The 10,765-nt window shown below is 37.6% G+C and overlaps 1 protein-coding gene across 2 annotated transcripts; it reads right to left on the minus strand.

The window, feature by feature from the left end:
* Window positions 1-182: 182 nt before the first annotated feature.
* On the minus strand, window positions 183-9,168 carry tmub2 (transmembrane and ubiquitin-like domain containing 2). 2 transcript variants are annotated; one of them, XM_007239775.4, is made up of 3 exons: window positions 9,059-9,168; window positions 3,794-4,321; window positions 183-1,993 (listed from the first exon to the last, which is right to left on the minus strand). In XM_007239775.4, exons 2-3 carry the CDS (start codon window positions 4,300-4,302, stop codon window positions 1,606-1,608), a joined length of 897 nt encoding a protein of 298 aa, XP_007239837.2. In that variant the 5' UTR covers window positions 4,303-4,321; window positions 9,059-9,168; the 3' UTR covers window positions 183-1,605. The 2 variants fall into 2 exon arrangements, with proteins under 2 accessions (XP_007239837.2, XP_049324159.1); XM_049468202.1 differs by having other exon boundaries at window positions 3,794-4,342; window positions 9,059-9,163.
* Window positions 9,169-10,765: the final 1,597 nt, after the last annotated feature.

A 10,765-nucleotide genomic window follows, 5' to 3' on the forward strand; every position in this document is an offset into this window, starting at 1 on the left:
GCTCTTATCTGGGGTTTTCTTTCAACTTGTGGTTTCTGTGCAACAAAGAAAACTCTTGATTTTCCTTTTCTGGGGAGGTCCTGATGAGGGCCAGTTTTATCATAGTGTTTTTGATGGTCTTTGCGACTTCACTTGACGATACTAAGTTCTTGAATGGTGAACTGTTTTTATTTAGTTGAGTAGTTGTTAAGTAATACATCCACTGGAGGGCAGTTCAGAATGTAAATTGTCAATTTCCAGTAGTACTGCTGCTTTAGTACTGTCTGTATCCATATAAGCTTTCAGTTAACATGCACAGTATGGACAGAATTAGTGCAGAGTGCAGACAGAAGGCTTCGTCCATATCTGATTCAGATTAGAGGATTCATCAGAGGATTACATATTACATTTCTTAACCTTCAATGGAAGTCAATGCAAAATAATTTTATTCCTCATGAATTTTTGAAACAATTAAACAAACATTTGCCATATTGACACAGTGTCAAAAAGCGAAAAAAATTCAAAAAAAGGATGGAAATGCAAGGTTTTTGCAGGGCAATGCTGGTAGATGTATTTATTGTTTTGGGCAGAGCAGATTAGTCTGCTTTAGGTGCAGCAAAAATGAAGCTAGTCATGAAGACCAACCGACCATTTCAACAATAGACACTAACACCATATCAGTGAAAAGGCCAGTATACGCAATAAGCAGACACCCTACTATACACCCCCTCGTAATGAATGCATTTAACTACTTTAAGTCGCACCCATTGTTGACACAGTTGTGCAAATGCACACACACACACACACACACACACACACACACACACACACACACAGCATGTCTAGTCCTTGTAGAAGTATTGCCAATAGAATAGGACTCCCTGGAGGACTCTTTATCTGTAGCAGATAAATATGGAAGTATTGGCACCATATCTAAAGCCAGACATGGGCTACAGGGTATAAAGCCCCCTGTAGAGGGGGGGGATCAACACCCTGTCAATTAATTAACTAATGCTTTTGTATTTTTAAATGCAAATCAATCAAATCCTTACAACCATGTTCCAAATTCTAGTCACTCAAAAAACAAAAAAAAAAAAGCAGGATAAACTCTCTCTTTTTTTAATACCCTTAATTTCAGAGAAAACAATAAATGAGCAGGTGTCCCAAGACTTTTATCCACATAGTGTAACTGAGGACAAACTAGGCCTCACTTTAAGATTAAATTATAATAAAGGTACATAATTCAAAAGCATAATTACAAGTATGTTGTAAGTTTTAAGTATTACTCTCCAACAAGTAAATTAATACACGCACACACACATACACTCTCTCTCGCTCTCTCTCCCTCTGACACACACACACACACACACACACACTCTCTCTCTCCTTTTCTCTCTCTCTCTCTCTAACTAACACACACAAACCATTCCAGTCAACTAAATGGCACCAGAAGCCTTAAGGCTCCCTGAGTACTTTGTCTGCTGTTACACTCCTTCTCCTGCTGCTCTCTTCCATCTTTCCCCATCTAAATGAGTAAATGTATCTAATATTTCAGTCCCATCAAATTGGCACCTTTCTGCTCTTGTCTTTATTTCCGTCCGTTCACGCTTTAGTTTTCCCGCAGCCTCACCGGCTGTGCATGCCGAAGATGAGGAAGCTGAAGAAGACGGTGACGCCCACCAGGGAGACGGTGGCCGGCGCAGTGAAGAGCTGCCGGTAGTTTATGCGGAAGTACCAGACCACGGCGAGCAGCACGACGAACACAGGGACCACCAGGCTTCCGGTGCTGAGGGCCCGAGCGGCCGAGCGCAGACCCCCACTCAGACCCGTGCCCGTGCCGGGGCGGGCCGCCTCGTCCGAGCTGGGCTCTCTCGGAGCCGGGGTCTGAGAGATGTGGCAGTGCAGGACGCTGTTGTGGGTGATGTTGAGGGACAGCAGTGTGCGGCGAGGGTCCTGCAGCAGCTGCCCCTGGTAGATCAACTTGATCTGTCGCTCACGCCCAGAGAAATACTTACTGAAAAAAGAGGAGAGAGAGAAAGAGAGACAATTTTAATACAGTAGGTAATGTAGTAAGTTACATTCTAAACACAGAATGTTATAAACCCAAATAAACTTGTTTGTAAAGATGCAACTAATGAGTATTTTAGTAGTCGACTAATCTAAAGATTATTTACAATTATATACAATTAGTCAATTAATCACAATTATTTTTCATTTCCTCTATTTGTGTTTTCTACAAGTGAGTCTCCCATTTCAATGCATGTTTTACTGCATCTTGACAGCTAAACATTTAGGGCCCTACACTAGGGGTGGGCAATATTATATCGTATACAATATATTGTGACACAGAAATATCATGATATTAAAAATCCATTTCGTGATAATAGGGCTGTTCTGTATTAAAATTAGTCTATTATTTACTGTGAGGCTTTAGGTGTATTTATTTTATAATTGTTTTAGTTTGCAGTTTATATGCATGCACTAAATATTCTGCAATATTTTTTGCTGCATTATATTATTTTATGCTATATCGTTTATTTTGCCACATTATGATTATACTGTTATACTCTTATACTATATTCCTGAAATGAATAAATTATTTTATAGTTTTCCTATTTCGCAAGTATATCGTTATCGCAAAAATACCCTGAAATATTGTGATATTATTTTAGAGCCATATCGCCCACCCCTACCCTACACAGATTTTGCAGGACACTGTGATAGTTATTGTATCAATATAAAATTACAAAGCATATTATAGCAGACATTCACTGATGCAGGATGTTGTTATTTTAGGAAATTCTACTTTAAGAAGAAATCCGTGTGAAATGGACTTGTGTAGTAAACTTTTGTTCTCCCCCAGCATTCCAAAACACAGCGCTTTTAGACGATGCTCCACACAGGCTTACACAGCTAGATAGAGATAGGGGCTTAGCATCACCCATGCATAGAAATTACTACCATTTACACCATTAACAAGCTCAAAGTAGCTCCACATTTCATCGGTACACATCAACTTTGATTAGATTGGTCCTGTATCACAGAAAAACAAAACATCACAATGTACATTTTTCCAATATCGTGCAGCCCTGCAATTCAGTTATTTGGAAATCTATTACATTTTAAGGTTTTATGGTCAAGTCCTAATGACTTCATGAGACAGACCTATTTTTGCCATTATCATGACTGACAACATTAAAACAAAGTACATACTTCCGGGAAGACTGTATATATTACTTTAAGTAAGAGACAACCCTGGATATGTAATTATCAGACAAATATTTGTTTACAATTATGTATTAAATCACATTCTGTCAGCTGAATGAGAAACGGTGTGTCCAAACTTTTAACTGGTACTGTAGTTATACCGGGGTGTCTAGTATTTTTCCCAAATCGGTGCATCTCTAGAAATTGCTGCTGTTTTGAGTAGGTCCCTGTGGTTATCATGGAATTTAGCCTTAAATTATGTTTCAGATATAAAGACAAAAGTCGAGAAAAATGTAACAAGGGAAAGAAAACAAGGGAATTTCAGATAATTAAGTGCATTTTGCAAGGGACCTTTTTAAGAACCATGGACTGACCATCGCAGAGTCCGGACCTCAACAGCATTTACCGCATGCAGAAACAGTGACAAGAAACAGAAAATGCTTTCACTTTCCAAATAAGTGTGTTAAAAAAAAACGGAAGCCGTATTAAAAATACAGCTAATATAGAAATGGCATGATTAGCTGTCCAACAATGTTGCCTGATCAGCAGTTCGAATAGATTAACATAATAGGAAAACGATTTAAAATAAAAATATGCCTTTACTCACCTTTTCAACACTCCTACTGTATCTTGTGGCCTCAGCACCGCCAGCTCCTCCGTATCATTCAGAAATTTTAGTCGCACTGTTATGTTGGAGCTCTCGTCCTCTTCGTCCTCCGTCCCCTCGTCCTCTTCCTCCTCATCCTCTGAGCGCCCGTGGCTCGTTTTCTTCCTCCCTCCCTGTATGTCCAGCAGTTCCTCTCCTGCTCCTTCATCCCCTCCTTCCTCTCCGGCCTCCTCTTCCTCTTGCTTGTCCTCCTCCGTTGGATCCTCATCCTGCTGTTCGCCGGACTCTGAACTGCTGGAGGGTCCCACGTAACTGTCGTGGCCTCCCAGGCCGATGAGGGAGGCGTGGGCACCCACAGTAAGAATAGTGCCCAGGATGTGGTCTCCGCGGTCAGCCACGTGGGTGGACAGCCAGGCCAAGATGAGGGCCAGGACTAGGATGACCATGCCACCCACCGCCGTGGCCTCGTCACCCACCCCGTCGAACATGGACAGAGCACACACCGCCATCCCAGGACCCTCGCTGCCTCTGAAATACACAATGAGCATACTGTTTATTTTACAGTGAGGAATTCTACAGTATTTCTGTAGAACTGATGCTCTAAAGAAAGCCATAAATGGCTATGGTTGCAACTGGATCCTACCCAACAGAATAGCATGGAATCACACTCTTTACTATTACCTCTAATATCAAGTTAATTTTGCCTGAAGATCTTTAGTTAAACTGCAATAAAAGCCACAGTCAATTACACTCTTTAAAAGACACTTAACATATATTTTTTGACATTCTATGAGTTTGATGTTACTGTTTTATTTTGCACTGGTGTAACAGTAATGTATCTTTAACAAGAGCACTTAGAAAGCTAGTTCTGGTTCTGTAGGTGCAAAATTGGACTCTCTGGAGGTAGTTGGACAATATCTTAAAATTCCCACACTTAACAATGGAAAAACAGAAAAGCACATGAAATATGTTTCAAAATTTGTGAGGGGAAAAAATCTAAGTGAATTTGAGATTCTCTAATTTGATTTGGGAGACTTTCCTACATAGTATTTAGATTAAATCCATATCTGGCCTTATCTGATCAGAATGTGGACACGTTTTAATGACGTGTAAACAGAATCAGGTCAGAAACTGGTATATTTAGATACTTTCGGTTAAGGGTGAGCGATATGACCCTAAAAAAAATTTTTTACGGTATTTTTTAATGTATTTCTACAAACAAAATTCTTGACGATATGACAAAACACTAACATTTGTTTTATTAATTTTAAGAATATGCTATCACAAAGCAACAAACATTAATGTTTTAATTTGCATAAATATAAGAGTTTCATGAATTCAGGAAAAACGAACAAAAACTTATGAACGTTTGTCTATTTCGTAAACAGCAACTTTCATAGATTTTGTGTAGTAATAGTATAACAAAATAACAAACATAACAAAAATAAAGCAATGTAACAACAAAACTGAAGTGCTGCATATTTAGTGCATTCAAACTGCAAACCAAAAACTGGAAGTAAACACAAAACAAACAAAATAGTCTACTACAATAGCACAATATGGATTTTTTTTTTGCAATACAAAAAGACACACCCCTACTTACAGTATACCCGAGTTATGTTTAGACTGCCAGCCCAAATCTGATATTTGACATATTAAGAATATCTAGATTGACTTTTAAATATCTGGACAGCTGGAAACCAGAAATTAGAAATCCACATTTGGAGGTGTTATATAGATGCCAGGGTTTCCTGCAGCGCTATCTAGGCATGGTGGCCGCCTTGACGACTAAACCTGAGAAACAAATCAGATATGCTTGCAGTCTGAACAAAACCTAAACATATGCTGCCAGGCATATATTTACCTTGATGTGATCAAAAGTGTAAACAGAATCTGGTTTATCTGAAGACTATCCAAATACAAAATACATGTTAAAGGCAGGTACTAACACAGTCATAGTCAAACCTGAAGGTGACAACAGGTGAGACCTGAGTTGTACCATTTTCTGTGATTATGAAAAGCCAATGTACCAGTAAATCTCATTGCTTATTGCTTTTCACTTTCAGAACAATCATGCCTAGTTTGATTGATACAAGGCTAGCAAACTCTGCAGCGTCAACACAGCAAACACAGGGCCCGGCTCCTTACTGCCCCATCAGCACTGAACATCGATACAGCCCCTCAGATTAACGCTCGCAGACATACAGAGACAGAGCGTGGCTAAACGCTCCACAGAGACGTGTGTTTCTGCTGAACGGCAGTCAATACTCAATCAATACAGTGAGGAACTGTATGCAGTGAGGAAACTGCTGCAGAAAAGGTGTGTTTTACTGTGAAAAGATATTGTAAATAGTATACAGCTATCTTGGGAAAACAGTTTGTCAATGTCATAATAATAAATGTAAAATAAATGTAAATTGAACATCATGTAAAGAGAGTAAATAAAATATGCTTAAAAATGGCTTTCACACCGTACTGCCTTACAGTCTTATAACACTACAATAACTGTAACAGAATTAGTACATAGTCTGTACAGGAATGCTGCAAATAGTCCTGCAGCATTATTAATATAATATTAGAAAAGTGGGAATCACAGGGTGTCTCACGATACGATATTATCATGATACTGTAATTCTGCAATACTTAATATCTCAAGACTTCACAGCATCTGTGTTAATGAAAAGGATAAAATACTTCTAAATAAGCACCTCAAATACTAGGAATTATGCATTTAATGGTGTCAGATTCACAGAATTTCACAAGAAATATTCTTCACCACAGATTTACCCTATTTATTTGATTAGCACCACCACTAATGGAGTGGAGTAATGAAGCAGTAACTTTAGTAAGTAACATTGGAGGAAGCAAGTCTTTGTGAGTTTAGAGCTCCGATATTTTAATAAAAATACTGATATTTGATGCCACATATCTACAATGAAATACATACAAAAACAATATAATTTAATATAATTGCTTGATTGATCGTAAAAAACAATATCGATATTTTGTCCCACTCCTAATTAATATTATTAGAGATTACTAATATGTGAATAATTCTGTAATGACACAACCCAGCATTCCAAAATACAGCACTTTTAGCCGATGCTCCCAACAGGTTTTCAGTACTACTGATAGGGCCATAGCATTGCCTATGTAAAAAAAATTCGTTTTTTTTTTTTACAACAAGTCAAAGTAGCTCCATACTTCACTGATAGAATTCTGAGGGCCATAACATTTAAAACGAGGCACTGAGATCTTTGAAACTGTACAGGTAGTTTATTAAAAAAACTCTGTTTATACACAGTACTCTGAGGTAGTTCTTCGGCACTGTGAAAAATGTCACTGACATTGCACAAAATATTGCATGCTCTGTATTGTGAGTACTGTACATGTGTACATTATGATATCGATTCTAAAACGATATATTGTATTTGTTTAGAATATTTTGGGATGCACTGGATATTTAACACAACTGAAATTGTTTGGCAAAAAAGGCAAAAACTCTACATTAGTGTAGAGTTGTAATGCTTGTCCAACCAAGAGTATATTTAAACCTTGCATGAGAAGAGAAAGGCAGTGTGTAGGATTTCTTCTTTCTTTCTTATATAAAAAAAACAATAATTTAAAAAGTATTAAGAATAATTTGCATATTTTAGCATACAAAACAACATGACTGAGGTGAGTGTGGGCCCCAGTGAAAGACGACAGCTGCATCTTAAAAATAATTGAGTATCATTGAAAAGGTACTTTATTTCAATAATTCAGTTTGATTAAATTACTGTTGATGATTATGGCTTATAGCTAATGGAAACCCAAAGTCAGTATCTCGGAAAATTTGAATATTAAATAAGCCCAACTTGTACTTTTGGCAGTGTGGGCAGTGTGCCAGGTACTGCTGAAAAATGAAATCTGCATCTGTATAAAAGTTGTCAGTAGAGGAAAGCATGAAGTAATGTAAGACTTTTGAGAAAAACTTCACACAAGACCTTAAGTAGCTTGGACTGTGTGTGTCTCTCCACTCCTCCTCCAGAATCTGCTCCCTTGATTTACAAATTAAATGCTAAATCTACTGATGATCAGTGAAGGTTTAGAGAGTCATGTCATCTGCTGGTGTTGATCCACTGTGTTATATTATCCAAAGTTATTTAAAAAAATTATAAGTCCAAAGTCAGTGCAGTGTTTTTTTGTGAAAATCTTACAGCACTCCAACCTTTATGAAGATGCGGATTTCATTCTCCAGCAGGACTTGGCACGCTGCCTACACCACTGCCAAAGATAACATTTGAACTTATATAATGTTCTAATTTTTTTGAGACACTGATTTAAGGGTTTTCGTTGGTTGTAAGCCATAATAATCAACAATAAACGAAATCTATAAATAATGGAAGTTCCATATTTTGAACAGAATACCTAAAATAAAGTATATTTTGGTATTCTATTTTTTTAGATGCATTAGTAGCTACAGTCTGTGGCTCCAGTGTGTTCAGTAGGAGGTTGTGTGTGTGTGTGTGTGTGTGTGTGTGTGTGTGTGTGTGTGGTTTGTTATATGTTTAGTCTGAGAGCCTGAGGGCTGGTTTGTCCTGCTGTAGAATTAAATCACCCCACTGACTGATTACCTAACAGAGTGACACAGTTACTAAACTTAGGGAATTATAACCTTCGGGTTTTAATTAGTTACAAGTTACACTTATAGCTCAGCCAGCCCGCTCTACTACACCTTTATATAGCTCTATAAATTAGCACAGAGCTGGGGTTGTGTTTAAAAATCGTCTAATTATATTATATCGGGTATAAAATAGTGAGGTAGCCGTTTAGCTAACTAAAGTCTCTAGTAAACAAACTGTCTGCCTGCGCTTCACCGTTACGCTAACTACCGTTAGCCTGCGCGTTAGCATAGTGGCTAACACTCACAGTTAACATCTAAAGAGAGGCTACAGCTGGGTATTTTAGAGTAAATATAAGTTAATAAAGTAAATAATGCTCCTAACAAGGTAAATAAACGCGTGGTCGGACCCCGAACCTCCCACAGACTCCGGGCGGGCCGTTATTTAAACTCCGCGGTGAGGAAGCTCGGAGCGCCGCCGCCGCCACCGCCGCTGCTGCTGCTGCTGCGGGGAGCCGCTAACTGCAGGCAGGCAAGGACGACCTTCGTCCGCCCGCCCGGCGCTCCCACTACACCCCACCGCTCTAATCCTAAGCCCGGTCTGACCTCAGTACTGACCGCACCGCAGCGTTATGAAGCCGGAGACGGTAAAATGTAGCTACCTGTGATCAGATCATACTCGGGGCTTCGCGCTGACGGTATTCGGGCTCCAGCGCCGCTCCGCCGCTCTCTCCGCCAGCCTCATAAACAAACATGCCCGCTGACGTCCGCCCGCACGGCACGTCACGCCGTGGGTTGCCAGATACCGACATCAGAAAATCAGCAACAGGTCAAACTTAAGGAGCCTCTGAGGTAGGACTTTAAAAGCTCCTAAATCAAGAACTATTTTGAGATAGTAAGTAATTATTTTGAGATAGTAAGTGATTATTGAGATCGTCACCTGACTTTAACAAATTGGTCAAACTATTTAATAAACAGTTTTCTTAATTTTATGTTTCTTCATTTTAATAAATAATTCCCTTAATTTACTAATAGATAGATAGATAGATAGATAGATAGATAGATAGATAGATAGATAGATAGATAGATAGATACTTTATTGATACCCGAGGGGAAATTCTTGACATCCAGCAGCAGGTGTGTATAGTACACAAAGTTACAAAAAGAAAAAAATATATATATAAATGATACATATAAATACAACAAAATAAAAAATAAAATGAAATTATAAAAGTACAGTCTTTAGTGTGTGTGTGTGATGTAAAATGGAGGTAGTGCAGTTGAACACAATAGACAGCGAACACCAGTTGATGTGCATAAAGTAAGGATAAGGATAACTGATGTCCGCCATACAGAAAGTGCAAACACAGTTATATAATAATTTAAATTTAGCAGTGCAAATGATACGTAAACAGTAGATGAATGAACTAGTGAATGAACTACTAGTGCAAAATAGGGTAGAACTATAAAAATAGTGTTATGGGCATCAGCAAGATAGTGTGACCATAGATGGGGGTATGTCCATGGTGTGGCCAGAATTGCTGTAAAGAAAAGGTGTCACAGAGTCTTCAGTTTGCTGTGCTGAGATGAGTTGAAAAGTCTTATGGCCTGAGGGACAAAAGACTTTCGAATAATTTTAATTACTAATAATACTAATTATTTTAATTACTAATAATTTTAATTACTAATTTACTTAATTTCTACTAATGTAATAAATATTTAACTATCTGTTTAATTTAATAAACTGTTAACCCACTATAGACCCAGTTCTCTATGAAAGCCCACTCTAAAAAATCACATTATTTTGAGATAGTAAGTCAATTGTTTGAGATAGTAGGTCATTTTTTTAGATACTACCCCATTATTTTGACTTACTAATAATAAGGATAATGACTATCTCAAAATAATGAGGTAGTATCTAAAAATAATGACCTACTATCTCAAAGAAAAAAACTCATTATCTCAAAATAATGAGGTAGTATCTAAAAATAATGACCTACTATCTCAAACAATTGACTTACTATCTCAAAATAATTATAGGTCCTTAATATAATGAGATACTATCTCACTATAGACCCAGTTCTCTAAAAGCCACCTAAAAATCACATTATTTTGAGATAGAAAGTCATTATTTTGAGATAGTATCTCATTAGTTTGAGATACGATAATTATTTTGAGATTATAAGTCAATTGTTTGAGATAGTAGGTCATTTTTTTAGATACTACCTCATTATTTTGAGATAGTGAGTCATTATTTTTAAAGAAAAAAAAACATGTCTAAAAGCAAACATGTTAAAGGCAGGTGATACTTGAACTTCTCAATCTCAAAATAATTACTTAGTATCTCAAAATAATGATTTAATATCTCA

The sequence above is a fragment of the Astyanax mexicanus genome, chromosome 19 (genome assembly GCF_023375975.1).
Source record: "Astyanax mexicanus isolate ESR-SI-001 chromosome 19, AstMex3_surface, whole genome shotgun sequence".
NCBI classification, from domain to species: Eukaryota; Metazoa; Chordata; class Actinopteri; order Characiformes; family Acestrorhamphidae; genus Astyanax; species Astyanax mexicanus.

What these genes read in the sequence shown, in the direction of transcription:
- tmub2 (XM_049468202.1), bottom strand. Translation starts at nt 4,341, where the DNA reads ATGCTCATTGTGTATTTCAGAGGCAGCGAGGGTCCTGGGATGGCGGTG. An exon ending in ACAGTAGGAGTGTTGAAAAG is followed by an intron (nt 1,994 to 3,793) that starts GTGAGTAAAGGC and finishes CTCTTTTTTCAG; the next exon opens with TAAGTATTTCTCTGGGCGTG.